Source organism: Alternaria novae-zelandiae, assembly GCF_023758075.1.
Source record: "Alternaria novae-zelandiae strain BMP 2774 chromosome Unknown scaffold_4, whole genome shotgun sequence".
NCBI lineage: Eukaryota > Fungi > Ascomycota > Dothideomycetes > Pleosporales > Pleosporaceae > Alternaria > Alternaria novae-zelandiae.
This window is the reverse complement of record NW_026056964.1, coordinates 189,523-216,390: the sequence shown is the minus strand read 5'-3', so window position 1 is coordinate 216,390 and position 26,868 is coordinate 189,523. Positions and strand designations below refer to the sequence as shown.

Sequence of the window (26,868 nt, the reverse complement as noted above, 5' to 3'; positions counted from 1 at the left end):
TTCATACCAAAGGTGAAGAAGCTCCATCGCTAATGAATTCTAGCTTGCCAAAGAAGCTTTCCTGCCCCCAGACTCCAAGCTGGCCGAGGAGATCGCGCGTGAACGTATCGATAAACGGGTGCACGACTTTGAGATAAAGCTGCAACGAGATATGCTTGATGAGCAGGCCCGACGGCCCGCTAAAACTTCGAACAAGCCTCATCACAGCCGCAGGCCGAAAACGTCGAGGTCTCGTCGAAAGGCTTCATCATCCGGGAACTTGCAAAGCGAGAAGAGCGAAGGATTTTATCACAGTATCGATGGGATGGCACCAATTGAGGTGAGTTCTACCGGCTTCGTCCACTTCCCACGGCATCCCGACGATGAAAATGACTGGGAACGTGTATCTCGCCATTCGACACCGGAGCCAAAAGAGAAGGAAAAAGTCGGAGGCGACGTCAATGGATCGAAGGGATTATTGCAGGGCTGGTTTGGCAAGTAAGCTCCCGGAGACGATGAGCGCCTTGCCCTGAAGTGGGGTGGAATGAGTTGTATCCATGTAGCATGGTCGGGCCCTTGACGGAGAGAGGTTTTGAGGAGATCGTATGGGGAGTCTCGTGTAATGAATCATCCAGCAGGAATGCCGTCAAATCTCGTCGTCCTTCGTATGAAGATGTGGACTTTGTAGCACACACAGTAGTAAAGCTGGGTAATGTACTTTCGGAGCGCGCCGTTGTCTCAAATCAGAGCAAACCAGAGCGTGACGAGCTCTTCGATAGCATCGCTTCTTCTTCGAGCTTGCATGTCCATCAGCATAACGCGACTAAGAGAGCAAGATGCGTTGTGCTAGATACTGGCAGGCGTTTCTGACGGGTTCTCGAAAGGCTCGCGTTGTGTGCCGTGCTTGTCGTCATGGCGCGTGAGTGTGTCCTCGTTAGATCTGAACGTGATGCATGGCATGAGAATTGATGGAGAATCTTAGTAGTAAGGGTAGAGTGAAGGGCTCTGGGGCGGCGAAGCTCGAGACGGCGAGCTGCGGCACGCGTGACGTAATCACGTAATTTAGCGTGCTACTAGCGTCGCTCCCTTTCTTCTCCGATGCATCATGCCCACCCACCATAGCACGACTTCGCTGGCAGCATCCGAACAGGTGTCGCATTATTGCGCATTGCGTCGTTGGGTCTTCTACATATGTTTCATCGAACTATTCTCATCACCCTGGCTTTCGCGACGGCATCGTCTTCACGCCCTAAAGCTCGCTGTCATACGCGTTCGACCGCTTGTACGAGGTCATGGGTCGCAACATTCATCCAAACATGAGATCCGTATCCAGCCGACGTCGACATGACGCTCCATTAATACGCGTCAGCTGTTCCGGTCGTCTCTGCTAGAAGGTTGGACTTCGCTGCCGCATCTGGTGGTCACGAAGCGCCTTGTGCACGACCATCACCTTTCGGCTGCGAGGAATGAGCACCGTACGGCTCCCATTTGGAAGCTAGATCCTTCGTCAGACTCTCCATGGCGCTATTCCTGCTGATGTCGATCTTGACGTCTGTGAGTCGCTCGCTCAGATCTCTGACGCTGGAATCGTTGGCCTTCTGCTCTTGCTGAGCTGTTGATGAAGTGGCTGGATTGGTATTCGGGTGTTTCGATGACATGCTTTCCAGCTGCCGGAGTGACTCGAAGTGGTATCGATTCGGATCGTGTATGCCGGATGTGAAGACCGGCAGACCAAGTCACTAAGATGTATCATGCGGAGTTGTTGGTTGCTTCAGTCATGTGCGACGAGGTGAAGGTTTGTTCAGGTAACCTGCATGTGCTTAGGTATACCGTGGGCTGGAGAAAGGTTTGGGAAGTATTCACTGCGATGCCGCGTGAGTCGGAGTAGAAGTACTCTTGTTTCATTGACAAAGATCAGCGCACGGAGGTAGCCTGGGTAATACTCTCAGACCTCGCGATACAAATTCGCCACGCTTGAACGTATCCTTATCCTTTTCAGCACTTGACAAACAGCGGTGCGACAATCAACACCGTTTGCTGCCACGTTTCCGATCCACCTCAGAGCAAACGGAAGGAATTCTACGCCAGCGGCCACTTGACGCTGTTTGATCAGCGGCAGCTGCGCTGCTTCATCTGCAACTGGCTTGTTTCGGGATCGCGATCTCTCGCATCGACAGCGATGAATCCATCTAGGCAGAGCGCGGTCTTTTCCGTCGGTTCAGATTCGTCGTCTGTGTATAGCGATGACGAGCACAAATCGGACTCTAATCCGGTGGACGTGCGGACGCTCAACGAGCCGGATTGGAAAACCAACATTCAGTCTACTCGCCGGGAAAGTGCGAAAACCTGCGAAAATCCATCAACTGTGTCACTTCCAAGACACCTCACCACTCTGCCCTCAGGCAACGAACGGAGCTCTGGCCGAGATGAATCGAGCAGTCTTACCGCTGCGTACCGCTTTGAGACATCGGAAGAAGCTGTAGAGCGCCGTCGGCGAATCGCAGCTCAAGCAACGCCGGAGCAGCCCAACTGGCGTGACACCACCCTGAACGAGCCTAGGACATATATGCAGCAGGTTCTCGCCGAACATGATGCTGCTACTGCAAGAGATGACATTGAAGGATGTCAGTCAGAGGACAAGGATGATGAAGAACCTATCGCTCGAAATGCGATGCCTTCTCGTCGACACCTCCGCGTGGTCAGTGCGGACGATGTCCCACCGCGACATACGCGCTTCATACCCATATCAAAGCCACCATTAGCGTCGTCTAATTCCGGAGGGACAATAGAAGGATTAGATCGCGACACTGGACCGGAGGAATGCATTCTGCAAGGAAAGATGTGTAGCCCAGAAGCTACCTGCGCCCGTTCTACACCGATCACGCCTAGACCACGAGCGAAGTCACTTCCGAACACCCCACCAGCGCTGCGCTTAGATGAGCATGATTCATTCGCACCGAATCCCGATAGACATCAATCCGCCGCATTCTCGGCTCTAGCTGGAGGTGACAGGGAGCCGGTTAAGGCCTTCTCTCGCGAATCATCTGGCCAGTGGCTCGGAGGACCAGCTCGCCGATCTTTGCTCGCTGAGCGGCGTCGCGGACGGGCGGACTGGCAGAAGAGCGGGTTGTTCTCATCGACAGGCCAGCAATACGGGCTTGGGGACCGTGACGGAGGTTACTTGGCCGGCAAGTATGTCACAATCGTTAGGGATGATGTCACACCAGAGAAGAAGAATCGGAAACGAGACGCATGGAAGCGTGTGTCGTGCTTCTCATGATGGTGCGGTCTAGCGACCAATGAAAAGATCATTCACAGAAAGAGATCTACATCCATGAAGTTCGTGAAGTCTGGCAATGCGCTGTTGTGAGGTTCAGAAAGACCCATGTTGTAGCCACATGCGTTCAAAGGGTCATGGATGTTGAATGCATGTACTGTAGACTGAGTGAAGGCCTTCTTTCGTTGCATTGACGTCATGTTCATCATGTTTTGTCAGTCGCAGATGCTCCATAGTATGCATATGCGTTAAATGTGTGTCTATGCGTCTGTCAAGGTAAGCTCTGGATACCACACGTGATAGTGTCTTGGCGCGGTGTTTCACCTAAGTTCCGGTAAGTGTAGCCGAATCAGGTATAGGCGCGGGCTTGGCGCAAGCGACCTTCAACAGCGACTATCCTTCACCCTTTCACTCCACCTCCCTCCATCAACAACATTGTCTCGCAACAGCGCCGTCGCATTGTCAATAATCATTAATAATTCACAGTAGCCCTGTCGCTTCACGCTGCTATGTGTTCTCTCGCTATAGACTACATAGCGGGCGCACAACCCGCCTCTCGCATCCAGCACACTCACAATCAAGACAGTTCGACTGGTTCGGTGGCAAACTCCGTTTTTGAATTTGTTTCAAGCCGCAGAAGTTCTTTCGACTCCGTCACCTCTACCCTCTGTTTCGACAGTCAGCCATCACCCACATCGCGAAACCTGAAGGGAGCAGCATCACCCACAATGACGACGTACTACCATTATGACTCTGACGGTACCGTCACTGCATCGAAGCTGCATCCCAAGGCTGCGATCTTTACGCCTGGTTACCCAGATGCCGAAGCGTATGAGCGGAATGGGGACGTCGTCGGAGCCTATCTTGCACGTCGTGACAAAGGCTACCCCGCACATGGCACCTCAGAAGCACAGCAGAGTTGCAGTCCTACTCTTTACCCGCTAGTAAAACCTTTCAACGGCAGTATAGATGGGCAAATGGCCAACCAAAGCTACCGGCCCGGCGATGAAGATGAACTGTCAGGGTATAATACCTCTCCAGTCGAGGCGTTCAGTACACTTGGTTGGGTAGGTTGGGCGGCGTATTCAGGTATGGAGCGCCCGTATCCGAATCCTGAGGACATACGCCACCTACACACCCTACAAAGTCTGTTGCCTTATCTCCAGCCTGAGCGGAAGATGAACGCGCTCAATGGACCGGTTTTGGACATCGTAGAACAGGATACAGGAGTCACTCTCGCTTATCAGGTGCCAAAGAAGATGCTTGTGCTGTTCCTGGGTCGTAAGGTGGTCAACAAGTTCATCCGCACAACACACCGCGAGGACGACGTGAATTGGCAGGGCGCACCAGTATGTCAAGAGATGGATTTACCTCGGGGGGTAGCTAGCAAGGCCGCTATGAAAGCCCTCATAGCTTGGATGCTGCGAGCTTGCAACTACCAGACGATGACCTCGATGAAGCAGATCCGCGTCCCAAAGAACACGTTTGTCGCATGCTCGTTGGCTCGCACGATGGAGCTCTTCGATCTTCACAAAGATGCATTAAGGGTAGATCATTACATTGCTGAGTGCCATCTCGCTCGACCAATCTTTGCTGTAGAGTTGGAGACGCTCTGGAACTGCCTTGGCAAGAATAGCCGGTACACCTACGCAGCGATCAAGGCTGTTGGCCAACGGCTCCGGGAGCTTGAGGCTGATAGCGAAGGTCGAGAGGCACCAGGAATTGATGAAGATATGCTGGCTATGCTGAAGGAGTATCCGAATCTTGAAGCGCGCGTGCGCGATCCGGAGGTGAATGAACAACACCGCCCAGTATTTAACACGAACTGGATCAAACGGATAAGCGATAAGAACGACCATAGCCGGGAGGGATGCGGAAAACAGTTGAAGAAGAAGTCCTTTAAGCCAGCTGCACGGTGCCTCCAAGAACACCAGCCTATAGCAGAACCGGCTGTGGAGCCAAAGCTACCGGCTAGTCCAGAAACCATGGTACGCAAGTTCGCAGTCTTGCGAATCGTGGCGGAAGATACGAAAGCAGCGAGCAGCGACGCGCAAAGCAGCGCCGAGCCGGATGAGAGTGTCAAGAAGCCCTAATGGCAGACAGAAGGGCTGTCGCAGAACGATAGCAGTCACACGCACGGCGATGCAGTATTAGGAACCGCTGGGCTCCTGCGACGCCGGAGCCAAGAATGACGGGGTTATTAGCTTACGTATTGAGTAGCGGAGCATGATTGAAGGCCCATTGGTCTATCAGGGAGTGGGGTTTCCTTTGTACACATTGCATAGCGTGGCGTTTGAAAGGCAGAGATGACTAGTGGCGTCGCATTCGATGATTATCGCCAACGACCTGCGCAAAGCTTGAAAGGGCACAGCGATGAGGATGTATCACTATGGCACTGTATCGAACTGGAATATACACGGCGTATACGCCAAATGAATTGAAATAGAAGTATTTACACAAGAATCGTCTCTTTCAGACCCTGACATCGTCTCTCATCCGCAGTATTATTGGTGAATCGTCCTCCGCATTGTCGATGAGTTCAACGCTCAAAAGTAGCGTCCGAGGGCGCGACGGAACTTGGAAGAGCTGTTGATGCACTGAGAGTACCAGTCATTGCTCTTCACACATGTGGCAGGAGCCTCGCACTCAGTAGGGCCAGTGAAACCCTGACCACCGCACTGAGCGTAGAGCTTGGCAGCACCGGCAGCACCGGCAGAGGAGCCAGATCCGGTCGGGGCAGCAGGTGCTGGCGCAGCAGCCGCGGTGGTGGTAGCCGCTGGCTTGGGCTTAGTAGCGCTGCTAGTGGGAACGGTAGGCTCGGTGACCTTGGCTGGGGCATCAGCATCGACGACCTTTTCCGCAGCGGGGGCAGATGAAGACGAAGCACCGAGGTTTGCGGGACCAGCATTGGCCTTGACGTAGGCGGCGACCTTGCTGGCTTCCATGGGCTCAGGAACGTCAATCTTTCCGAGCTTCGCAATGAAGCCGGAGGATGAGCCTGGGGAGAGCTCGCCACTGGAAGAGTCAACGCTGTTCTCAAGACACGCGCGGCCGAAGACGGATGAGCAGGCATCGCCACCCTTGCTAACAAAGGTGGTGACACCGGCAGCGTGCTCGGTGTTGGGCTGGTCAACAGCAACAAAAGCGTTTCCCTCAACAAGCGCACTGACGCCGTCATAAGCATCGAATGCATGGCCCTTCATGTTCTCGAAGTAGTTGTTGACGGCGTGGAAGTAGCTGTTGACACCGTCCTGACCAAGCTTGGGAGCGCGGCCGGAAACGTCGTGGAAGTAGTTCTTGTCGAGTGTAAACTTCTCAGTCTTTCCAATCATCATCATGGTCCAGTAGTGGTTGTCGTTGCAGGTAGCAGATGTGGTAGTGACACCATCGAATTCGTTGTTCGAAAGGGTAGCCTCAGAGCCGTCGTAGTGGCTGACGACGAACATGCGGCCGACGAGGGAGAACTTGCAGTGGTCTACCCAGATCTTGGTGTTTCCTCCCTGCATGTCGAGAGCATCGCCACCCCATACGACGCCAGGGTTGATGGTGGTGAATTCAACGCCCTGGATGATGACATTGCTGGCATCCTTGGCGATTGAGAGACCTCTGCCCTTGATCACACCCTTTCCGCCAACACCAAGAATGGACTTGTTCGATCCGACCTTCAAGGCTGTTTCGGCGCCTGCGTCGTAGGTGATGGAGCTGACGGGCGTCATATCCGAGCCACCGCAGGAGAGGTCGCCCAAGTAGTACTGTCCGCCGCCGCTCTTAGCTGAGCAAGTGGTCTTGTCGCAACCAGGACCAGAAGTGGTCTTGCCAGTGAAGTCAAACTGCTGAGTGAGAAGAATGACGCGCTCGGTGTCGTCAGACAGGTACTTCTCCAGCTCCTCGTTTGACGTTGGAGTGACAGCAGCAGCCTTTCCTCCACCAGTCGCGCCAGCACCGTAGCCATAAGCTGTACCGACGACCGATTGAGCGGACGAGGTGGCAGCTGCTGCCAGGAGCGCGATAATCTCGAAACGCATGTTGTAGTCTTGTTAAAGGGGTTTGGAAGAGGCAAATGTAGTATGGGCGAGAAGGTAAAGAACGTCACTCAGACCAGCCGAAGATTCCGCTCAAGGTATTCAACGAGAGAAAATGAGAGGATATCCGAATGGTAATCGAGAGAATGAGTGTAGCGGATGACAACAGTTCACATCATGCAGCAGCCCAAATCCTAATATACCTACCGCTCTGTAATCGCATACACCTGCTTCGTATTCAAAATAGTTACGATCCTTCCCGTAACGGTCATGTTGCCAAATGCGTGATGGCATGAACCAATGTCAAGGGCGTCACGATGCTAGTGCCCGTCTGGCAGCGGCTTTGTTTCAATCATCTTGCCACGCGTGCGCCAAGCCGGACATTGTTTCCATCAGCGCGCCTGTCAGTGCCAGATCAAGCGTTCGCAGGACGTTGTGGTATGGCGCAAGGATGCGTTGGGTCGCGAACGATGAGTCGTTGGTGGAAACAGCGGAGATGTGGGAAGGATGAAACATCAGATAGGGCCAGCCGTTTTCGCGTAGCTAGCGCACCACGTGATTTTCGCTGGCCAGCTACAATGCTGTTCATTACCACGCAACCGGTAAACATGCATGAGCACGATTTGTAAGGTGAATTTTGCGATTATGTTCAGATTACCAAAGATCGCGCAGCGTAGCAAACAAGTACTACGATGGCGCGGACGAAGTTGACCCGCCCAGTTTGCCTGGGTGTGTCGCGCGCCACAACACCCCCTCCTGCAATTTACACGTCTCCACCTCTCCACGCATTTGAGGTGACTGAGGGATGAGTTTTCTTCCTGTATAGTAATCATATTCGCCCCTTACCTTTGCTCGAGAATCACCGAGGTATACTGCAGGATTCAGTCGCCATTGCGCTGAGTGACACACAATTGTCCCCCAGACGCGCTACGTTGGAGGAAACATTCACAAACCGCGACATCACAGCAGCGCATTGCATCAATACAGATTCACTGGAAGGGATACGCTATCGATGGCAATTGTCACGCACGACGATGTCGATGGAATGGCTACGCAAGCGCGTTGTCTGAGTTGGCTGTGTCGTAGCTTTGCGCAAAACATCGCTGGAACAGGACTGCCAGCAACACCGCGCTTCATCTATTTGAGAGCTTATATCTTCAGCCAAAGATTTCGCGCATTCCATCTTGCTCAGCAATACGGTAGCTTTACTCACTTCTCAACATGTCACAAGATCAATCACCTCCCGGTCGGCACGATTCGCTTTCTGCTACGGCTCGCGCCCGCCACAGGCAGCGCATTCGCCTCTCCATGTTCCCAAGCTTTTCCGAATTAGACACTTCCGTACCTCACCCAAGCGCTGTAGCGCCCGATGTAGCGCAAGCACCAATAGATCGGCATAGCCTGCGCTCGAGGAGATACTACGGCACTCAAGAGTTGCGGCCAAATGTGCCAGTAAATCCTCAGCCCACTGCTGAAGATATAGCACGCCGATCACGGAAATCTGGAGTTCGGTTTGGTACACACAACACACCCATACGTGATGCATCAGGGAGACGCCAGTCTAAGATCGGGGACATGGAAGACATCACTCTCGGCCTCGATACTGCGCTAACGTCAAGGAGCAACGGCGTTGGCCAGGAACGTAGCCCACATAAGCCCCTTCAAGGTATCGATAAATTTGGCCAGGTATTTACTTACTCACAATGTGACGAACAAGCTATGAACGCCAACGAGACGCAGAACGGACCCACTGACGAGTCGAAACTGTCGTACGCGTCACACACAAGGCCGAAGACATGGCATGATGAAGAACGAGGGTTAGGTGAGAGCTTTGAGATGGTACAGGATGAGGACGAATTGACTGAAGACTTTGAAGAGGTCGACCGAGACATTCCGACGGCTTTCAATGGCAAGGTGCCACGTTGACACTAGTAGCATGAAGAGAAGCTGTTCTGAGTAATCAGGGGTTGATGGAAAGACCTTGTTGTAAATGCGATTGATCGGTATGACAAAATGATTGCTGAAGTGATCACCAGAAGAACAGCTAGGTGCTACTACTGATGGCCATCTGCGGCGCTGACTTCCAATCTCATGACGTGACCCCTTTTAGCTTCAAGACCTGCGCACATTCTCCAACACTATCTTTCATCAGTGATCAAATCACCAGAGCAACAGGCGGCCAGCACAGCGCATAACAACCCCATTCATTCACTCACACAATACACACATACGGCGTGCCCATCCGTCTACCTCGCCCCAGGGGAACCTCGTTCCTCTTTCGTACTCCACACTCTACGGACCACCTCCTGCAAGCAAGTTCAAAGAACCCATTCCCCTTACATTGTGAAACCACTGCCCTTGCTCCCCTCAACCCACGCACCCTAGATATCCTTCCAACCCCCAAAATGACACAGCAAGACCCAAACTGGAACCCGCCTCGCGGACCCAGAAACCGCTATCCACACCGACGAGGCCACGTCCAAGCATCAAGTGATCCAAACCCCGCCCCGCAGATCTTGCAACCGCAAAGTCAGCATACTGAGTCGACTCGGAATGCGCAGCAGCGGAATAGTGATTCTTTCCAATACGATACGCAGACGATGCCATACTGGGACGATGCAAGCGGCGCAATCCACGAGATGTCTAATGCAACACCGCGAAATCTAGATCGAGCATACGCGAAGAACGTTGCTGGTGAGACTGGAACTACGCATGACCAGCACCAGCAGGATCAGGTTGCGGGTCTTCAAACTTATGGTCAACATCAGTGGCATAATCCGTATGCCGAGATTGTTGGCGGTGGACCGTATGCACAAGATCAAGCAACCCATCCAACATCTACATCTACGCCACCGAAGAACACATCTAGGACCGCTATCAAAGACAACAAGGGCAACAGGAGGGATTTCACACCCTACTTCGACGCCGCAGACCCGCGGAACCACACCGATCTGAAAAGCCCAGATAAATACAACTTCCTCGGAACAAAAGACGTGAATCAGAAGATGCGCCAGGACACCACCGATGCGATAAAGCTAGCAACAGAGAAGCGAGGAAAGATCAAGGTAGACCAGCCGTTACAATCGCTACCTGAACATGAGCCAAAGACAACACTAGTAAAAAGGAAGAGCGCGCCCCTCCCCCCTATTTTACCTAGATTCGCTTTCGAGAACCCAACAATAATATCGGCGAAGCAGGCGAAGTCTAGGACTACTTCGTTTGGGAAGAGTGCAGAGACTCCAACTCAATACAGCACTCCTCTTTCCGCGATCAACGAAGCGCCATCCCCGCTCAACGCATCAAACAAGCGACAAAGTGTCGATCGCACACCCACACTCGACCGCGTCCGCGCCCTCCGCGCAGAAGAACAAGCGAAAGCGCTTGCGCAACTCGAGGGTGAGATTAAAGAAGACAAGCCCACTGATGGCGGCGAACAACATGTCCCCCGCGAGTTGGTCAAGAGGATTAGTGACTCGGAAAGCCGGTGTGTTCCTAGAGTTACGTCGCGGGAAGAGAAGCGTCATGCGTCTGAGTTTGTTCCGGGTATGGAGGTAGCGGGACTGGATGAGTGGGAGGGTGTTTGTATGATGGATGATGGGGATGTCCGAGCGAAGGAGGATGATGATGGTGCGGGTAGCAATGTGTATGGCAGTGAGAATACTGCTCAGGAAGACGAGATCGAGAAGTTGACAAAAGCGATAGCGGGGTTGAAGCCGTTTCAAGATCTGCCACCTCCGTCGCCGAAGAAGCAAGCGTTCGAGCGGATGAGCGCTGTGCCGGTGGGGTTAAACGTAGGGAAGATTGGAAAGGGAAAAGGGGGGTCGAAGGATGGAGCTGGATCGAAGCCAAAGCCAGAGGAACTAGATGGACGGACGCAAGTTGAGGCAGAAGCGGAGCTTTTGAAGGTACTCAATGCGACGAATGAAACTAGTGGCGGGGGTAGCGCGGGCGTAGGAACGTCGCAGGAGAACTCATCGGCGGAGTCTTTTGCGACGGTTTCTTCGGATGATTACGAACAGATTCGGGCGGAGGATGAGCTGGCTTCGGAGCAGAATGGCGTGAAGAGGCGGTGGTACAAGGGCTTTCGGAAAGTTTGAGTGTTGACGCGTGGGGTAGTAAGGGTGTACGAGATGAGTGAAGTTGACGTTATCTGAATTACAATATGAGCCTGGAGCCATACATTATGTTGTGTCAGTGTCTCCAGTCAGTGTCATTTATCCACTCTTGGGTATCCGTCGCTGCTATTCTGCCTCCCCAATCCTATGCGCTGGCATTGGATGACATCATGCTGCTACTATGCAGAGACCTCAGTCTTGAGGTTCTTCTTTGTGTGTCAGCTCACCATCGTAGTGGAGCAGTGTCTTGAATTCCTGACAATGGTCTTTGTAGTCTGCGTACCGAAGTTAGTGAAACCCGTAGGGGAACATAACGATATGTACTTACAAACCCTCATACGTTCCACAGCGCCTTCAATATCAGGTGTAGTCTTGATAGACTTATCAAGCGTAATGGCCGCAGCAATATACCAGTTTGGCTTGTGCCACGGGAGGCCTTGTGATTGCTGCTCATCTTCAACAGGGCGGGGTAGCAATCCAGTATGAAGAGCCTGCCAGGCAGCGATGCACCTAACCTGAGCCGTCGCTGACATGCGCTTCTCGAAGTCGTCTTTATCGAAGTCGAATATGTCCAAGCCTTTGGGCTGAGGAATGTTGGTGGCGTCCAGTAGGTGCATTGCTAGCCTTGCTAAGTTGTTGCGATAGCTGATCATATCGTGAATGGCGTCAAGGTTCTCTTCTGTTGGCTCAACCGTTCCACTGATAAATCCCCTGATAGCCGGATGAAATGTGTGATTGCCAGATATACTGTCTCTACCCGGGAAGCCGTTCATATAGAGCTCGCACTCTCGCACAATGCTGCTTGACCTGAGCTCGATAGTGCCTTGATGGTCTCGAAGAGAGGTAGATTTTTGCGCAGTGTCAGTGTCTTTGGCGTCATGTTCCAGGCCGGCATTTCCAGTAGATGACTCGACTGGTGACTGGGGGGTCACAACTGGATCCAGTGGTTCGGACATAGCGGGAAGGCGAGAATTCATGGCAGGCTAGATCTCAGTGCAGTTGATAAAAGAAGAAGTAAATCTAGTACGAGCCAATTTATATGCGTACGGGTTATTGCCGAAGCCCATACGTTGGTAGCGAAAGCAGGATGAGTGGAAGAAATCCGTGCTGAACCGTGGTTGAAAAGGTAGCAATACTATGTACCACGAAGATATCTGATGCGTTTTTGTTTGTGATACATACAGTACGAATGAAATTATATGCGGGTGGGCGAGAATGACTACTGGATGCCGTCCAAGATGAACCGATTTATTCGCCGCAGCGACTTAGCTATGGCTGTCAGACCATGCGAGATGTGGACGACCCAACTTCTCAAATTTCCGGTTCTCGGTTTGCTAACAGTGGTGTACATCGCACGAGGACTGTGGCGTATTGTGAAGTTTGCGATGTCCGCGCCCTTCTCGTCTCAGGGCCCTCATGGCTTGCAAGGTCATCGGTGCGGGTTGAGAGATGGTCCATCGGCAGCCGTAAGGGCGGGACAGAAGTCTGCTCTCGGACGCGACCCTGGCGACTAGACATGGTATTCATGATTGGGGATGTCGTGCGTGCGTTACTCGCGTTCTGGGTGATGGTTTGAGGCGCGCGCCCGCGAAGGCCGAGGTCAACTCCGCCTGGCCTGTGCTTCTTTCCCCGCAAAGCAGCGCTCCTGGAACAGCAACTCCACGACTGAGAGCAAGCGAGTCATCAAGATGCGCGTCCCGAAGCTTGCCCTTATACCGCGAGCTTCTAGCTTGACGTTCGTGACTGAGAACCATCCAGATCGCTGACACCAGCCTTATCGTCTCCCACGCACCGCACCCATCAAGAGACCCCCACGATGTCGCTGTCGCACACGATGAACTTCTCGATCCCCGATGATCTGAAGCAATACCTCGCCGATCTCGACAAGTTCATCGACGAGAAGATCACTCCGCTCCAGCACAAAGACGACAACAACCGCTTCTTCGACCACCGCCGCGAGCACGCTCGAACGGACTGGGACAACGGGGGCCTGCCGCGCAAGGAATGGGAGGAGTTATTGGCAGAGTCAAGGCGACTGGCCGATCAAGCCGGCTTCTACAGACTGTCGCTGCCAAAGCAATACGGCGGTCAGAACAGTGCCGATGGACGAGGGAGCAACCTCTGGATGGCCGTCATCCGAGAGCATCTCGCCGCGAAGGGGCTGGGCCTGTTCAACGACTTGCAGACAGAGCATTCGATGGTTGGCAACTTCCCCGACGTCATCATGCTCATGAACTTTGGCAACGAGCAGCAGAAGAAGGAGTTCATACCGCTGCGGCTGCAGGGCAAGTTCAGGATGACGTTCGGCTTGACAGAGCCCGGTCATGGCTCGGATGCGACACACATGGCGACAAAGGGGCGGCCGGAGACGAGAGATGGTGTGAAGGGATGGGTGTTGAATGGATACAAGCGGTGGCAGACTGGTATGCACCACGCTACACACTGCTCGGTCTTTGCGAGGACGTCTGGAAAGGACGGGGAGATCAAGGGCATCTCGTGCTTCGTCGTACCGGTAGAGACACCAGGGCTCAAGGCAGAGTCGTATGAGTGGTACGTCGTTGGCCGCATAGCGCTCCATATTGTCTGTTAACAACGCCCAGGACACTGAACATGCCCACCGACCACGCGACCGTCTCAATCACCGACGTCTGGGTCCCCGAGACCGCCTTGCTGGGCCCCATCCACAACGGCCTCGGCGTCGCCCAAGCCTTCGTCCACGAGAACCGCATCCGCCAAGCCGCCTCCTCGCTCGGCGCCGCCGTATACTGCGTCCAGCAATCCGTCGAATACGCCAACGAGCGCGCACCCTTCGGAACCCCGCTCTCGCACAACCAAGGCATCCAGTTCCCGCTCGTCGAACTCGCAACCCAATGCGAGATGCTGCGACAGCTGATCCGGAAGACGGCGCTGGAGATGGACTCCATGCCGCACAACGAGATTGAGAAGAAGATTGGCGATAAGGTGTCCATGTGTAATTACTACGCGAATAGGCTGTGTACGCAGGCAGCGGACCGCGCGATCCAGGTCCATGGCGGGAATGGATATTCGAGACATTATCCGTTTGAGCATATCTGGAGACACCATCGCCGGTACAGGATCACGGAGGGTAGTGAGGAGATTCAGATGCGGAAGGTTGCTGCGTATTTGTTTGGGTTTGGTGGGAGGAAGAGTTTGGTGGATGCTACGAAGGCGGAGTCGAAGCTGTAGACCTTTCTTTTGGGGCCTGGGGGGTTTCTATAAGGCTTTCCTGACCACGTAGCTTTGTTCATAGTAACGTACGAAGCCACTTGTTGAAACCGGGCATTGCGTCTTTCTCTGTGATTACAGGTAGCAATACCGCGATGAGTAGAAACCACACACAGAAGGCTGCCACCCAGAGCAAGGTCAATCGTAATGTGGCGCTCTTTGGTGGTGCCGGGAGCGGTTTTGTTTGTTGTTCTTTCGTGACTGAACTGGTCACTGGTAAACGAGGCACTGCTGGCAGTGGTTTGGAGTGACTCTGTAATTTGAGGGGCTTTGGTGCTGCGACGCGTTTGATGGTTCGGATGGTGTTTCCGGTACTGAGAGTCTTCGGTGGCACTGGCGGACCTTGATCCTGGGGACGTGGTTTTCGATTCCGTACGTATTGATCATTGGGTCCATTTTCAGACATTGTCCGGCTTGTGAGAGTGAAGATATTAATCAGAGAGCATGTCCTACGTGCTTGATGCTGGGCTTCCCGGGGCCAGGGCTGGGGGCACGCACGATACTACACCTGATGCGGTTAGCCGATGATGTAATGGCCAAGTCGAAGCAAGAGCGAATCTCTGCACACTTCGTTTCTTTCTCATCTCAACTTGCCTCACACAATAGAGAGGCCGTCATTCCCGTCGCGCGTTCTCGCTGTCGCACGTTTCCTAAACGCTAATATCACCAATGTTGCAAAGCATATTGGAACCAGCTAACAGACTAACATCGATACAATACAAAACAAAACTACCAGCGAGTCCTAAACATGTGGTCTGGCTATCATACCGAAATTTTGGATCAATGCCTATCAAGCGAATTCGGAAGAGGCGTATCCGCTCCAGCTCTCGAAGGCTCAGGAGATCGCACTGGAACATCTTGAAGGGCCCCTACGCCTGTGCCATCCCACAATCCCGCTTGCATCATCTCAATACCAAGAGCTTTTGCGCTGGTTCCATGATGGAAGGCCGCCTGCTCTTCGTTAGACATCGGAAGCGGGCCTTGATTATAACCTCGCAATAACCGATCAGCACGCTCTTCCTCCTTCCGCACCTGTTCCGCCCGCTGCCACTGGCATCGTGCCAAGAACTGATCATGATCCTCCAGTCGCCATATCTTCCTTTGCACCTCCTCCGTAACCTTTGCCTTCAAGGTCTCGTAATCGTCTTGGTCAAGCATCCACCTTATCTCCTCGGCGAGAGGATGCGACTTATCTTGGACTTCTGTCAATATAAACCAGACTATCACATCCCCGAAAACGGTGTCGCGAAGACTACCGTGATAGCCATCCCAGATCAGCTCAACATGCTCGTCGGTCATATACCAAGCTTCGTTGCCTATCCACTCGTCTATAATTACATCTTCGATCCGATCGGCGTCTGCGTGCAGCCCGAACACACGGCAGGCTCGGATCGTCTCGATACCGGCGGCCAGACTGGGTGGTACGCGCAGCTCACCTGTGGGCCGCACGCTAACTGCTTTACATGCGCGACGCATGTATCGCATGACTCTTGCGACTCCAGATTTCTCGGCTTCTTTAACGGGTATCTTTAACAGATCAGGGCGCCCGTCCCTGTCTGGTATAAAGCGATCGAGGACGGAGACGCCACAGAAATGCCATAACATGCGAAGCGGAACGTTGCGAACGTATATTTTCTTGGTGTCGGCATTCACGATGTCGACTGTGAAGCCGGACTTCAATGCGATGAGTGTTCTGTTGTCTGTATGCTGCATCGTGTCAAAGAGTCTTCCAGTGTGACCTTCGAGTGGCGCCAGTCTCTTCCAGGTCTTTCTGAGTTTCCGTCGGATTACTGGAGATGGTTTCTCGGTTTCTGGAAGAGTGGTCTCGTCCATGTTCGCAGCGCTCATCTCTGTGGATACTGGCTTGATCTCGTCGTATCCTGGGCTGTCATGTAGTCATGCCGCATGAGCGCTTTCAGAATCATCAGATTGATCTGTTGGCGTCTCTGATGTCGTTTCGGCGTCGTCACGTCCCGCTGTATTGTCGATCGTGGGTTCTGTGCTGGTAGGAGCGTTGTTAGCCACGTGCATGTCTAATGCCATGTTACAAACGGTTGCGACTTCTCGTAACATCTGCTCAAGCGCTCTATTGAGCGCCGGAATAGGATCTCGTTCTTTGGTATGATACTTTTGGGCCATGTCGATGGGCGATGAAGCGATGGGTGGGTCAGCTTCGATTTCTCGTCTATGATCTTTTGGGTCAGGCACATCCCCTGCAGATGAACGATCGACCGCCTCTTTGTCTCCATCGCAAAGTTTCTCGCCACTGCCACCGCGCAATTTCATCTCGAGCTCTTCCTCGATATCTTGTTCTTCGTCTGGCTTCGTCACGACATCGCGCTCGTCATGCTGCTCTCCTGAGGGATGCGCAACCTCGCCCAGCGAACGCCGGCTCGTGTGCGCGTGGCCTTCAAACTGCGGAGCACTGCCACACTCGGCATCCTTGGCCATACCTGGAGCAGCGCAGCTGGCACCTCCGTTATCCCTTTTAGCAGTCCTGTCTGATAGCCCGAAGTAATCGGTCGCATCTACTTCAACGGCCGCAACGGAGCAAAGTGGCAAGAAGCCATGCGGTTCATACGGCGCAGGGTTAGGAGAAAGGATAGGATTATGCTTCTGTTTTGGTACTGAGAAGTAATCCTTGACTGCTGTAGGCTTTCCAGCATTCCTATTCTCATGCATGTCCTCGGGTGTGGAGGTATGCATGGCTATAAATCCATGCGAAGTCTTCGGTGTGTAAGCCTGCCATTCCGAGGGACCAGATGTGGTCTCGCGTTGGAATACGGGGCGAGGGATCTCTAAGCGAGGGATCTCTAAGCGAGGGATATCAAGAGGTGCTTTCTTGAGTGCATCTGGAGCTTTTGGTGAGTCTGACATGATTGCGTGGTAAGATGTAGTTGTAGCGGCTAAGACTTCTGCAGAAAGAGAATTGGAGACTTATTTATCGAACACTACCTGGGTATGAATGACCGGACATTCCTAGTGTACATGTCACTATCTGCCAGCAATTCAGCAATTGTGTGTATGTTGACCCGGGAATAGGTGTTGTGACGCATCTGCCACGACATGCGGATGGCGGATTTGGGTGTACACACTCTCGGTGTGTCTCTAGCTATGAGACATTCACCGCTCATCACTCACACGCTGTCTTCATTTCAATGCCACCGCTTTCTTCATGTGCGATCTTCACTCTTAGAATTTCGAGTTTGAGTTCCATCGAGTCTCATTCACTACACCTGCAACTGCACAGCGCAGTTCTGCAAAGCCTTAGCGCGGCTTCGTGTAGCTTTTTCCAAACGCATGAACCCCGTTTCATCGGCACCCAGCCATCTCAACCATGGATGAAGCAGATCAGTCACCGCAAAAAGCGCAGCTAGTCATAGACCCCGATGTTCAGTCAAGAAGGAGTGCGCTTCCCGCACAATCACCATACATGGATCGCACAAAACACTTGGTCGGCTTGATGACGGACAGAGACACTGTCACTCCGGATTCCAACGCTGTGACCGCATCACCACTTCATGCCGCGGAGGCCAAAGACAGTGACGGCACACCACCAAACGACATGGAAAAGTTCGAGACTAGTGGAGATGCGGGCGCAGATATGGACGAAGGTATATGGCACGAACGCGCACCCTGGGCTGCACCGCCGTCACCTAGCCCAAATCCCCTCGCAGGCCTTGCCGACCCCCATGAGTCCCATCCAGACTTAACACCAATACGGGAAGCAGCAAACAGCTGTTCCTCGCGGACGCATGCCGAATCACTCCCGGTACCTCCACGTCGTCTCTCTTCCCTCTTGAACAAGGCTATAACCTACCTCGGCAGCTGCATTGGCGGCTACTTCACATCCGCGCCCGGCGTAATCGAGTACTCCGGCGCGGACATCCTGCGAAATACTCAAATTGGTATTGAGGCTGAGGAGATCACATTCCCGAACAAGCCTGCAGTGATCAAAATCGTAGCTATCGTCACCGACAGCTATGGCGCAGACAGAGAGAAAGATGAGAAATACGAGGCAGTAGAAAGGCGTGTGGAGTTACGGGCAAAGCCTAAGCGAGTGAAGGAGATCTTGCGAGGAGAGAGATATTACATTGCCGAGGATTATTATAGGAAGGAAATTCGGCTCGCGTTTAAAGCTTTAGGAAAGCTGTGAGTGGCTCGTTGCGTATGGGTGGGTCGCGTGATAACCAAAGAATGAGAGACAGGAATTTCATAAAATGGTCATTTCTTGCCGTTGTACCCTCAGACACCAAAATTCTTCCCATAACTACAAAGACTTCACCAAACCTCAAGCGAACACGTTCAGCACCTCCAAAACCATACAAAGACTTCACCAAATTTAAACAGAATACGTTCAGCACCCCTAAAAGCATACAAAGGCCGCGCACAGCATCGCGTACACTACTACAAACCTTCCGTAGCGGCTACATATATCTGAACACCTCACCACACACGCCGCGCAAACCCTCTGTACTCATCAAACCCCAAGATGCAGTCAGAAACCAGCTCCTCAACAACCTCCTCTGGTCAGCAAACCACCTCAACCCAAACCCTCGAACAAGAAGCAAACTGCTTCCGCACGCTCGTCGCATACAAAGCAATGGCCACTCGACCCCGAATCGAAAAATGGCTATCACATGTCCCTGAACAGACATGCCTTCCTTTAGGCGAATTCCCACACCAAAGACCTAATCGAACTTTTTTCAACAAGATATGGACGGTCCAGCAATTTGGGCCTGTTAATGGGAGGTATCTCCTTGAGTTTAAGGAGGAAGGGGGGTATTATGTTGAGACGGAATCGGTTGGGATGCCGAGGATGCAATCACATCCGGATAAGTCGGCGGTTAGTGAGGTGTGGGAGGAGAGTCGGGGGGATGGGGGCGACGCTGGATGGTAGTGCGTTGGAGGTGTGAGGGCGACGTTCTGGGGTACAGCATTATAGTAACACGTGAACCCAATAAAAAACTAAATACTATAGAGCCTACGTTGACGTTAGGTTATCTACTTTGTAGATTTTTGTCTTAATGTAGTCTGCAGACCTGTTCAGTTTGCTTTGTGTATAAGGTGGTAATAGTCGCGTAGGTTTGCGGATGCACTTAGAACATGTCCTTAATTCCTTCTCTCGTTCGTCTTCCGTTCGTCGCAGCGCGCGGTTTGCCAGGGTGCCGTTTGACGCCGTCAGAGGACCAACGGAAGCGCATCGTCGATATTTCTACTTCAATGTATGCAATCGAAAGATGCTAATAAGCCACTGCTTTTTCTTTGACTCTTTGGGTGGTTCTCAAATTCCATGCATATACCGTTCACGCCATGAGCCGAAGCGACATGACTACCCACGGCTATGTCGCTGACTATTATATCGACGACCTCGACAATTTCAATGTCGAAGAGCAGTATCGCTTGCTAAATGACTTGCCAGATGGTCGCTTCGTCGCGCCGCAAGTTAAGCAACGCATGTTCTACAAAGGCGAAACCGCATCGCAAGCTCTGGAGCACGTGCGCCGGTTCATACCTTCGCCGTTCAGCCCCAATTCGCTGTCGCCTAGTTTGTACGATGCGCCAAGCTTGATCGATGAGGAGCGGTGGCACGAGGCTCGAGCGAAGTTGAGGAGAGAGGGTGCGTTGTACAAATCCCGAGGGAAGAAAGTCGAGAACCTGACGAGAATCTAGGGGCTAATCTACCTTGTGACTACATGTTCAGCGATGAAAGCAGAATGGTGGAGTCGTTTGATAGCAACGAGACGATACGGCCAGCTGGTGTCGCATGGCATGGGGACGCGGCTGTGTCGATAGCGGAGGATTCGCCTCTATTGACAGCGGACCAGAGTCGGATTACTGATCAGAGCGACGGTGTTATATTGTGGCAGTTGCTCATGGACTTTGGAAGGGCTGTGCGGAAGATCTTGGCTAAGTTGTTGACGTCCCAATGCGCGTGTTAAAAGGATGTCGGTGATCCTGGAAGCTTTTCTCTTAATCCATTGGATTGGTCGGAACTCTAGTATCGTCAGGCCACCATTGTCTTGGCTAGTGCGAGGCTGTACGCTTATTGCTCTATCATATCGCGGCGTGGTCCCCCGACGCAAGCGATGCGGTGGCGTACTACCCGTGAACGCATGTAGTGCCTTGCATGGGCGGCTCACCGACATGCCAGCCTCGGCTGATACAAACCCCGGCCCCAGCTTCATATAAAAGCGCGGTTCCTTCTTCGGCGACGAACACATAGGTGTAGAGGTATTGTGGGCGCTGGATGCTGCGTGGCATCGTGGCTACTTCCCTCGCTGAGCCAGACCCCGCTTTCTCTTGGCATTCTGGGGCACCACACCACGCCAATATCCATGGCTTCCAGCATAACCCCGACCAGCAAAAGTGACATCGCGACCTCCCAGCTTGATATCGCTTTACCCGCTGTCACAAATCGCCAGTCTGGAAACGATGCTTGGCCAAAGACTGTTCGCGCCACAACGAGAGCGGCGCGTCGCCGTGGAAAGCTCGATGGACCTTTTCAACTTCGCTTCCTTACCGCGACAGACCCTACTCAATTCAAGGACGGGGAGACAAGACGAAGCGTCCGTTCGCAGGCGATGAGGTATCATAGGAACAAAATAAACAATAGCGACGCAGCACCTCGGGAACGGCCCGAAACAGTACCACCTCTTTACACTGAACCAATAGTCGGCGAGCAGGTCGAGCTCACGACGACTCAAGCTCAATTACTTCCCCCAGAAAGAACACCGAGAGCACTTGTTTCTTATGAATATGATCAGCAAACTCATGTACCGACTACGAGGTCCCCAAAGGAAGCGAGCGGTGCTGAGGCTCGTGATGCTGCGTTTGAACGCTGTCGGCCAACTCGCTCAGGCCGAAGGCAGAGTAGAAGCTTTCAAAAGGGTGCTGGATACGAGTACACTGAGAGCCAAGAAGAACGCAAGATTCGTTTATTCACGACCACTTACTCCCAGATCGGAGACGGGTTTGACCCTTTCAAGGTGTTGCCTCAATTCGAGAACCCTAGTTTGAACAGCGGTTTCATCTTGCGTGCATGTAGGTGTACATAATCCTCCAGGCTTTTCACGTCATACGCTCTGGTTCAAGTGCTGACATATACAGTCATGCGGGCGTTCGGGACAGAAGCATTTGTCAAGGCATGGGCACCCGAGATGAATCTTCATCCCCATGTGATGCTCAGTGGTATCGGGTCCGTGACATGTACTTGGCTCGATATGCTCGCAAAAGTTCCAGGCGAAAGTACAAGGACTCGGCTTGTTAGAGATGAGACCCTGGTCATGCTTAGGCTTCGGCTCCAGTCGTTCACCCGGGAGCACGCCGTGTCAACCCTCCTGGTGATGTTACACTTGCTGGGAGGCGATATGTGGAGCTGTGATGAGTTTACGGTGCGGTGTCACGAACGAGGCATCGAACAAATGATACACCTGTGCGGCGACCTGGAAAAGACCGGTCGGGCGATGATCGCGCAGTTTACTACTGCGTAAGCTTCATGACCTCCTGGTGAAGAGTGCAGACTAATGATGCTTTCAGGTGTTGTTTCCACTGCGACCTAATTTACGAAGCCCAACCCCTGCCGACCTTTGCGTTGTGGGAGCCTCCAGAATATGAATCGGTCAACGATAACGCAGATGTCGCAATACCGGAATCCCCGTTGTTCTGCCCAGGGCCTGACCTCCGAAATGTTCTCAACGAAGAGCGTTGCTCATCTACCACATGTGACCTACTTCGAGACATGCGCGACTTAACCGACCTGTTCCTGGCGCAAAGCACAGCACTTGAGCCCGCTGGCGATGCTACGGACGTTCATGTAGCCTGTTCGTCCTCCAATGAAGTCTATTACAAGACAAGGGTGGCTGCAATTTGCGATCGATTAGCAAATCTGCCTTCGGCTTACACTCCAGATCACCCAAACTCCTGCGATTGGGTCTATGAGGCGTGTCGTCTCACTGCCACGATCTACACAACTTCTATCGTACGCCGCTTGCCTTTTTCTGTTGCTGCAACATCGAGTCGCTACCCATTTCGTTTCCAAACCGGAGCTCTGAACGAGCCACATAGCAGCCAGATCTCGCTTACAGCCCATATCTGCGAAGAGTTGATGCAGACTCTAGAACGTACCGATCTCGCAAACGTGTGGAATGGTATGGTTGGAGTGCTGTATTGGATATGTACCGTTGGCGCTGCTGCAGCTCGTTCGCCCCGCTTGTCCGGCCTGTCACAGCGACTCCCGTATAGCACGACGTGCAAGTTCCGGGTTCGACAGTGTCTGACTATGTTTTCCGTCCGCGCACATGTCATCTTAATCTTCAACCATCCCATACCCATTCTGCTATCTCAGAAGAAACTCCTCAGGGTACAAGAGCTTATTGGAACATATCGCCAAGGTCGCAACACCAAGCAGTCACCTGGAACCTCTCTGGATTCCATAGGCCTCTGATGCTACGACATCTTCACCTACTGAGGCTCGAATGCAAGCCGAGCAATTCATCCATCTCTTGTGATGCGCGTTCAAAGCAAAGCGACCCAAGATAGAGTCAGAAGCCGGCTGCTGACAAAAGATGATTGCGCTTTCGTAAAAACCGAAAGCCGTATGAATCAGAGGAGAAGCGCACTTGTCCACGCCGCCAACCCCGGTTACTTCTTTTCACCGTTCAGTCAGTCACTGCATATTCGGCTTTGAACGGACTGTGCAGGAAGTTCTTAGTGCGTGATGTGCGGTTGGCCGAATACTCTGGCTTTCCTACTCCGCGCGCATCACGAGAGGCCGAGCTGAAGTTCCCGGGCGTCTCGGGTCGCGACCATCCGCAAGATCCGGTCGCGATGTGTACTGCAGTTCCAGAACAGACGATCGCAGTTGCGGACAAAAAATCTGTTCTTTGCACTGAATTTTATTGGTGGTGTTCGGAGATCTTCGCTGCCAACCGATGTGGGCCGACGGAGCATTTCGCACCCTGGATCTGAGGGGTTGCAACTCACCTGCTAAGCTTCGCGGCTCCCATCTTATCCCGACCTCTTATGACGTCGCAACTATGCCAGTCTCCTTTTCCATCAGGCACGGTTGTTTACATCGCATTGAAACCTAGGAAACGGTAATTCGCTTTGGCGATTTCGGCGCTTCTCCAACCCAAACCTCGCGGGGATGCCATCATAGAGGGCCCGTGCGTCGAACCTCTTTTCGTCCCTTCCTTGTCCGACGCTCCGCTGGCCACGATGATCCTGTAGGGCAGAAACAGTTGCAACCGTGGAGCCAAACTCTGATTTGACGTGTGGGGTCGCGTGGATATCAGGATCTGCGTCGTTGGAAATCATGTTCTGATCTCACAGGTCTGGCAGCCGGGCTGTTTGAGACAGCAGTCAGAAGCGCACGTTGTTTTGGATATGCAAACATCCAGACGTGGCTATTACAGGCATTCCTGAAGCTTACAGTACCCGCGATACACGTGCTCGCTCTTGGACTTGACGGTCAGCGTGCTGTCTCTGCAGAAAGAGGACCGCTTCGATGACTATCTGACAAATGAAGCGAACCACGGGACAGCACGATGCGCTGACGAATGATGGATGACTCCTGGCCGCCTCGCACCATCTTTACGAAGGAAGCGGCTGCCAGCATGTCCGAGACAGCGACGCAGGGATTAGTGGCAGCTTCCCTGCATTCCGATTGGGCGACAAGGTTACCTCCTGTCAGACCTGCCAGGGTCTAACGGCCTACTAACAACAAGCGACATTTTGTATAAGAGACAACCCCCGCCAAATCTAGAATGCACACGAAAGAAATAGTCGCAGCGAGCGTCGTACTTGGACTCTGTTTTCTCGCCGCCATGGCACTCGTTACACGCTTCCTCCTGCACAAGCAGCCCAAGACCACATCGACAGACGACATGTTCACTACGGACGGCAAGACTGAGCGGCAGGTTCAACTCACGCAAATCTCCAGCTCGTGGAAGAGATTCTTGACCCCAAAGCAAAGTCTTAGCAAAGGACATTGGGTGCCAACATTGTCGGGCATCATCAAGGCTGGTGATGAGGGCTTGATTTCCTCCGCATTGTTTACCAACCTCCAAGGACATCCCGGACAGGTACCACTCGAAACCTTGTACGATGCGTTCGCGAACGAAGTTCGAAACAGACCAATCTCAGAGCGATCGTCATACCCCGGAAACATGACGAAGTTCCTTGCTCGAGCAAAGAAACCTGCAAGCGGCGTGGGGCGGTCAAAGTCGATGTCCAATGTTCGGCGAACGGACCCTAGCCCCAAAACTGCGAGGAAGAGCTTGGATCTATCGGTGGTTGAGATGGGTTTGGCTAGGGGCTTATCCGTGAAGAGGCCGGCATCTACCTTGGTATCGATGCACAATGGACTGCGAGACGATGATCAGAAGGCTACACAGCGGGCTTGGGTGAAAGATGGTCAAACTGCAAAGTATGAGGATGGAAGGTTGAGCGTCAAGGTCTCAGCTGCTGAACTTGCGGCACTCTCAGTAATACTGGGAAGTCAGTTGGTCAACAGCGCTGACCAACAAAACGCGTTATCGGAGAATGGTGCCTTCGGCATCTCGATGGCTCTTTCGCCAATGACAGACGCGAAACACCAGGTCACGCTCACACAACAAAAGCGCAGCAGATCGCAACGGCATGCCCAAGGCTCAGGCACCTCACCACTCTTCGCAAAGCACCTTGCAGCTGGTTCTCTCCCATACTCGCAAGATAAGATCGGCGTTCACAGCATTCTCATTACAGATGAATCTTTCGAGGCGTTACAAGTAGGAGCTTCTCTTTACACACACCCATATGTCGCAAGAACGCCACAGTCCAAGTTCCTCGCTTCGCTACCCAGTTCCCGCGAAGCACGATTCCACATCCTCGCCACATCGACCGAAGTCCATACCTCAAACACCTTACTAGACGCCATAGCATCACTGCCGTTCTCCGGCGGCCTTGCGCCCCTAGCCTCTTCACCTCTGATCAAGACCGTTCAGTTCATCGCTTCCGCTGGCCTCCCCCACGCCCGCCTACTCCAGCGCCTGGAGCAACTCGTCGACAAAGTCCACCGCCACACACCCCACCTCAACATCTTCGGTCCCCTATACGAGCCTCAAAACGCGGGTCTTCTCTTCCGCGAGCGCGAACGCCTCGGTAGACTCGCCAGCGATCCAACAACACCCGACACTCTCGCCGACAAGACAGCCCGTATGTCACGCTACACAACCCTCCTCGAGCGCCTCATGGCTCTCGTACCAGACCTTAAAGCGCAAGACGCACTCGCTGCAGTCCAGGAAGCAACGAAGCAAGAAATGCGACGGGCATACCAACAAGCCGTCGCGGCGCATACTGCCTCCACTCCGGCAAGCAAAAGCGCGGAGACAGTCTGTTCGCCGGTATCGGCATCGCCATCTGAACCACAACAGCAACAGCGCAAGCGCCAATCCACATCATCACGTCGCAGTACCCGTTATTCGAACCGCTCCAGCACCTTTTCATCTGATATCACGGAGGCGAGCCCAGCGGTTACAACGTCGATGGATGAGAAAGAGAGGAGTCTAGCCAAGCAGATAGAACACGTTCTCAAGTCTGAGCTGCCGTTGGATGTCAGTACCATCGCTTTTGTTGCGCGAATGGTGGTCGTGGCTTGGACAGTCAGTGTAGGTACTGTGGCTTGGGGTGAGGGCGAAGAGGGGTTCCGTGTACCCGATCTGGAGGCTTTGGGGAAGTTGGTCTTGGTCTAGACATGTACCTCATATAGCTACCAGTGGGCGGGTTGTACGGATACGGGGAGCTTCGAGGCGTTTTTCTCTTCTTTTCTTGTTTTAGACGACAGGTTTGGGCATATGCATGTTTAACGAGATACCATTCACACTTTTATGATTTAGACTAGAGGATATGAATATGATTCATCTGCATACTTTACAATAAGTCGTTCCCTGGCATCGTTTCTGCACCTTGGGATGCAACGCAACTAACATGTGTCGTTCACTTCCGTGATTCACATCCGCAACATTCCGCATTCATCCCCATACTGAGCACACGTCACCCGCCATCGCAAAACCAACACAATCACAAGATCACACTCACACATCCCGTAAACCACATGCATTATGACCAAAATACTATCAATAACTAAAGTCACGAGACGAAAACGGTCCTGGGCTCGGTTCTCGGCTTCACCCGGCATCCGGTGATCTGCACGACGTCAAAGTGGAAGCACCAGCCGGCGGATCCGTGG

General features: G+C 53.0%; 8 protein-coding genes across 8 annotated transcripts; 5 read left to right on the top strand and 3 right to left on the bottom strand.

The window, feature by feature from the left end:
• Window positions 1-3,984: 3,984 nt before the first annotated feature.
• On the top strand, window positions 3,985-5,349 carry J4E88_002586 (uncharacterized protein; the record flags this gene model as incomplete). Its single annotated transcript, XM_049396246.1, has 1 exon — window positions 3,985-5,349. The coding sequence occupies one exon, from the start codon at window positions 3,985-3,987 to the stop codon at window positions 5,347-5,349; it is 1,365 nt and encodes a 454-aa protein (XP_049257594.1).
• A 453-nt stretch (window positions 5,350-5,802) lies between these two features.
• Window positions 5,803-7,281, bottom strand: J4E88_002585 (uncharacterized protein; the record flags this gene model as incomplete). Its single annotated transcript, XM_049396245.1, has 1 exon — window positions 5,803-7,281. One exon carries the CDS (start codon window positions 7,279-7,281, stop codon window positions 5,803-5,805), a length of 1,479 nt encoding a protein of 492 aa, XP_049257593.1.
• A 2,402-nt stretch (window positions 7,282-9,683) lies between these two features.
• On the top strand, window positions 9,684-11,375 carry J4E88_002584 (uncharacterized protein; the record flags this gene model as incomplete). The annotated part of the gene is made up of 1 exon (XM_049396244.1): window positions 9,684-11,375. The coding sequence occupies one exon, from the start codon at window positions 9,684-9,686 to the stop codon at window positions 11,373-11,375; it is 1,692 nt and encodes a 563-aa protein (XP_049257592.1).
• Window positions 11,376-11,585: 210 nt separating this feature from the next.
• On the bottom strand, window positions 11,586-12,010 carry J4E88_002583 (uncharacterized protein; the record flags this gene model as incomplete). Its single annotated transcript, XM_049396243.1, has 2 exons — window positions 11,586-11,668; window positions 11,722-12,010. The coding sequence occupies 2 exons, from the start codon at window positions 12,008-12,010 to the stop codon at window positions 11,586-11,588; spliced, it is 372 nt and encodes a 123-aa protein (XP_049257591.1).
• Window positions 12,011-13,209: 1,199 nt separating this feature from the next.
• On the top strand, window positions 13,210-14,600 carry J4E88_002582 (uncharacterized protein; the record flags this gene model as incomplete). The annotated part of the gene is made up of 2 exons (XM_049396242.1): window positions 13,210-13,943; window positions 13,994-14,600. The coding sequence occupies 2 exons, from the start codon at window positions 13,210-13,212 to the stop codon at window positions 14,598-14,600; spliced, it is 1,341 nt and encodes a 446-aa protein (XP_049257590.1).
• An 819-nt stretch (window positions 14,601-15,419) lies between these two features.
• Window positions 15,420-17,516, bottom strand: J4E88_002581 (uncharacterized protein; the record flags this gene model as incomplete). Its single annotated transcript, XM_049396241.1, has 2 exons — window positions 15,420-16,524; window positions 16,711-17,516. 2 exons carry the CDS (start codon window positions 17,514-17,516, stop codon window positions 15,420-15,422), a joined length of 1,911 nt encoding a protein of 636 aa, XP_049257589.1.
• A 460-nt stretch (window positions 17,517-17,976) lies between these two features.
• Window positions 17,977-18,795, top strand: J4E88_002580 (uncharacterized protein; the record flags this gene model as incomplete). The annotated part of the gene is made up of 1 exon (XM_049396240.1): window positions 17,977-18,795. One exon carries the CDS (start codon window positions 17,977-17,979, stop codon window positions 18,793-18,795), a length of 819 nt encoding a protein of 272 aa, XP_049257588.1.
• A 5,671-nt stretch (window positions 18,796-24,466) lies between these two features.
• On the top strand, window positions 24,467-26,371 carry J4E88_002579 (uncharacterized protein; the record flags this gene model as incomplete). The annotated part of the gene is made up of 1 exon (XM_049396239.1): window positions 24,467-26,371. The coding sequence occupies one exon, from the start codon at window positions 24,467-24,469 to the stop codon at window positions 26,369-26,371; it is 1,905 nt and encodes a 634-aa protein (XP_049257587.1).
• Between the last annotated feature and the right edge of the window lie 497 nt (window positions 26,372-26,868).